Here is a 6,000-nt window from a genome sequence, read left to right as displayed (position 1 = left end):
GGTTCACAAATCGTCTTGACCATAGCCTCCCAATGCCATGAGTGGTAGGGCAGTACTTATGACCACCCTGTCCCAAGGGTCTGAGAGGCCTTGCCCAAGGAGTCCTTGGGAAGAGGCAAGAATAGAGCCCAAAGCTCCTGACTTCCATCCCCATGGCCAGCCACAGCACAATCCCATAAATATATTGGTACGCCAAGGTCTTCTAATGATCACTGGTTGGCCCACAGTTCCTCTCTCCGTAACCTGTCCAAAATGGCTGGAGAAGGTCATAAGCAAATAGCCCGTCACTGTTTGCAGTGTTGGTAGAGCTGTGTTGGTCCCAGGGTACAAGAGACAAGGTGGATGAGGTAGTAGCTTTGATTGGACCAACTTCTGTTTCTGGAAGAGACAAGCTTTCGCGCTACACAGAGCTCTTCCCTAGGAGAAGAGCTCTGTGTATCTCGAAAGCTTGTACTTTCCATCAGCAGAAGCTGAGCCAGTAAAAGATGTTATATCACCCACCTTGTCTCCTTCAATGATTGGGCATTTAGCAACTTGTGAATGTTGGAGCCTTGGCCAAATCCACCAGGAGTCTATAAACACCCTCAACTGCAAACATGCTTAGGGCTCAGCTGTGGCTTAGACCACACACTCATGCAAGGGAGAGTAAGAGACCCTTTCCATGTGCACTGGCTAGCCAGAACTCGGTCTGGGGCACTGGGAGGGGAGCCGGCATTGCATGATCTCATAAGAGATCAGGGCATTTTATGAACTCCATTCCCCAACGCACAGAGAGGACGTTGCATGCTGGCTTAGCCCTTGCTTCCTGGAGCAGGTGTCTGAGGAGGAGGTGAGGAATGCACAGAGCCTTGGCCCCACCCCTGACAACCATACTGGCCAGCACAGCTGAGCTGGCATACGGGAAGAAGAGGGATATAATTTGCTGCTGGTATTAGCCAGTGACAAATTACAACGCTATCCCGCCGCCATCCAGCTTGGAGCACGGGGATGCAGAGAGCGAATCAGGGCTCAGAGAGGTGTGTTGCGCCCAGTGACTTGTGGTGCTACTCATGGGGTGAAGAGCATAGACTGCATCTCAAGGTTGGCTGTCCTTAGCTCCTACTGCGTCCACCCTCCACCTGATCTGGCGAGTGACCCAGTCTGCAAGCCACACACACTTGAAAATTATCCCCAAAACAGACTCACCCCTTCACAAGTGCAGAGTAAATTTGTTTTATTGAACATTCAGCTATCTAAACTTAACTCACTAAAAAAGAGTTCCTGTTTTGAAGCATCCATTTTATCCTTGTCTTTCAGAACCAGTCTAAATACAATTATCTGTGGCATGATTGCACTGTTTTTCAAAAACAAATGGCATGTACTGTATGGTAAAACTCTAGGCAGGTCTAGCTGGTCAATTATTTCCACTAAGAAAGATAGTTTTTAACCCAACGACTCATATGATTAAATACGGGGGGAAACTGAACAAGTGGTGGCCCGTTGTGTTTTGTAGTTTTGTAGCCCATTGTGTTTCCTGCCATGGCATCAGGGGCTTGGGACCCTAATGTGTTGGGTACCATTGGAAAAGCCTGAGCATGAAGAGCTGTGAATGTCTGGACCTCGCAAGCTGCACTGTCAAGGAGGAGAGACCTTGGTGCAGCTGTTTGTTAGGAAGGAAAAAAGAAAAAAGATATCGGCGCGATATTGCTCTGGCCAACTCCGGCCAGATCCCGCTCCCAGGGCAGTCAAGGACAGCCTTCCCATTGAACTTCACTGGGCGCTGGATCAGCATACCCAGTGTACATTGCCAAAGCTGGAGCTCTGTGATAAGGGACCCAAGAAACAGTGTTACTGTCCTGCTCCTTGTGCGGCTTTGGACCTAAGCAGGGTGGAAAAGGGCCAAAGGTAAACACGAGAAAGCTCATGGGTTGGACACCATTTATTTCGTTTGATTCCTCTTTCAGAAATGCATCATCCGCATGTTACAATATGTCCATGAAGATGGGACTCTCAACACACGCCGTGTTGATACATCTTTATTCCCATTGTGGCCAATGGTCACCTAGTGGGAGGCAAATTCTAGGCAAACGCTGAATGCTTCTGAAAACAACACCCATCATTTCCAATCAGATTTGGCCTCAATTTATACAAGGGACTGTAGTGCCGAATCCATCGCCTGGTACAAGTTGTCAATTCCCCAACAAACTCACCACCACCAACAACCCTACGTCAGTTTCCAAGGAGTCTGTAGTTTAGTTGTCCACATGCTACCTGTAATGAAAATTCTAGCGATCAAGCCTAGCACAGTTTAGTTTAGACTCCTAAGTATATTGTAACAATCCCAGATTTAACACCGTATGTATTTTGCAGAACATGTGCTATTCAGCCAGCCAGTTAAAAATGTAACATATGCAACCTTAGGGGAAAAATGATTGATTGCTCCATTTGCACTGGCAAACATTTACAATTCTCTCATTTATTTTTTAATCTGCTAATAAAAAAACAAAAGCAAAACTGAAAACTAAAAAATACACCCCAAACCCTGAATGCCAAGAAAGGCAAACTTAGGAAAATGCCATGACACAAGAAGTGACATATTCAAAAGGGACATTTTTTTACGGTTTTTTTCTTCACAACTGCGTGCAACAGAAATGGACAGAAAAAAACGAGATGTAAATCATGACACAAAACATGCATTCATTTTATTCACAAAACAGCCTGGATCGCTAAAACATTACAAACAGCATTTCAATTTACTGATGTAGAGAGAGCTGGAGAGACGGGGATTTGAACGTAAGAGAAATATTAGCTTTCAGAACTGCTTCAGCACAGGTCCTGCAATTTTTTTTATTTTGCTTTTAACTTCAGTAAGTTTATAAAAATGATTTCTATAAGTAAACCATTGCAGTTAGGATCTTGTTTTCCCTGTATGCAGGATTTCTTGTTCTATATTAATAAACTAACAATGGTTTTTTTTTCCAAGACTGCCCATTTTGCAGCAATTATTCTTTCATTTTTAATACCAAGCTTCTTGCTGGTTAAACTTACATATGGGAATGGTTAGGAAAAGGGATACTACATCGTTTTAAACATATTCTCATTTATAAACATGAAGTTGAGGCATTCTAGAAACTATCCACTCTATTTTATGATGGGAAATAATCAAATAAAAAGTATAAATGAGGGTGTAATTAAACAACTGTGCTAAATTACAGTAGTGCTTATTAGTAACTAGATTTTAAAAGGTTACTGTAAATTTACATTCTCTACACAAGAACTGCATCTTCCACACATAAACAACATCAACACCAAAACACAGAAAGAAACTGATTGTCCATACTCTGTCTATTAAGTCTTGGTACTTTACAGATCCATTTTTTTATTATTATTATTTGAAAAGCAGTTAAATGTTTTACTAGGACTTGAAGATGTTAAAACAAACGCAAAAAAAATATATATATAAAAACAGGAATGAAATCTGCGAGAAAATATTTTTGGTTCTAAAGAGACACGGGTGCATCCATTCATTTCAGCCAAAAAATTCCTTGCCTGAGACAACACAAGCAAGCAGTGACATTGCACTTGGATGACAGAGCTTTGGAATTCTCATTCCTACTGAAACCATCTGAATGCAGCTCCTGTAGGAAGCATCACCTTCTGGAAAGAAAGAGAAAAGAAAACAGGGACACATTAAGAGTCAGGTGCATGCGGGAAACACAACTGCTACTAAATATGTCTGCTCTGCACACAACCCTTGGGCCGGTCACAGAAATCTTTCCTCGTGAAATCAGTCCCATTACTCCTCAAGGATGAAATCCCAGCCCAAGGTCCCACTTAAGCCCAAATGAGGATGGGTTTGCAAAATCTGGCCCTGCGTACAGGTTGTTAGGCAGGGGAGGGGGTCCCCAAGAAGCACCATGTTTATGCTAGGGACCTTGTCAAAGAGGTATTAGCAGGCAGTAATGCTAATACGATCAACTGGTAAGTTGATTAAAGGCAGCTAAGTAAAAGCAACATATGACAACATGCAAATTTTGTCTGGAGTGCACTGCCCTCCCTGCTGGGGCACGCTTTGCACTCACATTTCAGTGTCTTTGGGGTTCTGTTACTATACAGCTGGACTTGTCCTGCGGGGGAGACTTACGCCTTTTAGCAGTTGCAGCCTTTGGTGGGGGGAAAAAAGAGAAAGAAAAGTCCACACAAAAGAGGAAAATCTGTATCGGATGGGAGACAAAATATCTGCTTTGTAATGTGAGGAGGGAGGGAATAGTTTTATTTAGGGGATAAACCCCCTCCCCCCCTTTGGAACACACGCCTTTGGAAACACAATGCACAATTCCTCCTGTTTCAGACTAGCCACTTCTCCCTCAACCATCCCATTGTCTGTCTGCTGATTAGGGCACAAAGGGAGCCAGCAACTGCTAAGGGGCCCTGAGTGCTACACTGTACCAGGGTACAGGGAGCTCTGCCTTCACTAAGTCACTCCCACAGTCCTGGAAGGCTGGCGGCTGCAACACACGCTCTGTCCTTTGCCTGACAGGCCCTGCAGCCCCCAGGCACGATCTGGAATGGGGCTCAGCACCCCTGACAACCAGTGGGCCAAATCCTGAACCAAAACTTTCAAACCCAGCTGCCTAATGTCAAGCTCCTAAATCCAAATGACAAGACACAACCTGATTCCCAAAGGTGCTGAGCAACCATCAAATCCTATTGAAATCTATGCTCAGCACCTTTGAAAAACAGGTTGTTCCTAAGTAGTCCTGAATATGGCTCTAAGGAGCCTAACTTTAGGCCCCCCAGCTTTGAGAATTTGGCCTCCAAGGGACAGGATCCAGCCTTGCTCAGGCAAACTCCCATTCACTTCAGGGAGAAGTATGCTTGGGTGTGCAAGAAGTGATTGGGCCCACTGAGAAAAGCTCAGCACACCTCAAAATTTGGGCTTGTGTTGGCACATTAGTAACTGGTGAGCATGCTGGCCCAGAGGCCCTCTGTTCTTTACAAGAACGTCTTGTGCACAGTTCTCCTTAGCCAGCTCTACCCTGGGAAATGCAGATGGCACTGCCAGTCCTGCTCAGAGCCAGGTTTAGCCACCGTTTCTGGAGCACGGGTCCTGTCTGCGCTCTCAGCGAAGCTGTGGTCAGCTGCCGCCATCCTCCACTACAGGGAAATCCCCTAGTGGGGACTTAGCCTGCAGGCGCTTTAATAAAAAAATTATGCATTTCAAAGGCAGGAAAAGAAAGAGTTGGCCTAAGTCTGCTCCATCACATCTGCACACAGATTTCATAACAACCAGCTGGGCTAGTAACTCAAGCTAATACCTTGGATCATGTTCTCCAAACCCCGCATCTCTGCTGCATCTTTTAAACAGTTCCTTACAAAGTGAGATTCAGGTGACATCTGCTAATTAGCGTTCTCATTTCAAATGAACAGCATTTCACCGGGCAGTCACTCTCAACATCTCTGCCCGGCTACCACACACATCTTCAGTGACAGAAAGGGAGGTTTGTTTTCAACCAGAGGCAGAACGGGTGTTATTCAGCTTTCAGTGCGGGTCACACCTCAACCCTCGTTTCCCACTGGGCGAAGCCACAAGGTTATGGTTGTGATATGGACAAAAGGACCGCTCGGCACTAAGCTGAGACCCAACAAACTCACTGTGCCTGAGAACTGCCTGACCTGGCGCTGTGACATTGGTTTTTAATATGAAGAAAGGAAGCGTGCCTGCCTGGGAAAAGGATATCTCCTCCACCCACAAAGGCTCATCTTAGAAGGGTTTCACTCAACAGTCCGGGGGGAGGGAAGGAGCTACAGAGAATGCTTGCTCCTAAAGGGCATCTGGAAAAACAGCTCTGTGATTGTTCCAGCCGTCCACTTACTGTTCCAGACACAATGGAACAAGCTCCTACTTCCCCTGTGTCTGATGTAGATTACAATGTCCGGCTTCCACTGAGTCGGATACAGAAAAGGCAGGCCAGCCTTCCCAGTGCAGCTGGCACGGCAAGGTAACTTTCCTTTACAAAG

The 6,000-nt window shown here is 45.4% G+C and overlaps 1 protein-coding gene across 10 annotated transcripts in view; it reads right to left on the bottom strand.

Annotated features, from left to right (window-relative positions):
• Nucleotides 1–1,903: 1,903 nt before the first annotated feature.
• CXXC5 (CXXC finger protein 5) overlaps nt 1,904–6,000 on the bottom strand; it is a 101,759-nt gene continuing 97,662 nt past the window's right edge. For 7 of the 10 annotated variants that reach the window (XM_073356037.1, XM_073356036.1, XM_073356035.1 and 4 more), the window contains 2 exons: nt 4,062–4,193; nt 1,904–3,636 (listed from right to left, as the gene is read on the bottom strand). In XM_073356037.1, coding sequence (XP_073212138.1) covers nt 4,065–4,193 — 129 coding nt within the window. In that variant the 3' untranslated portion in view covers nt 1,904–3,636; nt 4,062–4,064. The remainder of the gene's footprint in view (nt 3,637–4,061; nt 4,194–6,000) is intronic. The other 3 variants (XM_073356042.1, XM_073356043.1, XM_073356044.1) reach the window with 3 other exon arrangements.

This window comes from Lepidochelys kempii, chromosome 8, assembly GCF_965140265.1.
Source record: "Lepidochelys kempii isolate rLepKem1 chromosome 8, rLepKem1.hap2, whole genome shotgun sequence".
Taxonomy (NCBI): domain Eukaryota; kingdom Metazoa; phylum Chordata; order Testudines; family Cheloniidae; genus Lepidochelys; species Lepidochelys kempii.
This window is presented reverse-complemented; position numbering and strand designations above follow the sequence as displayed.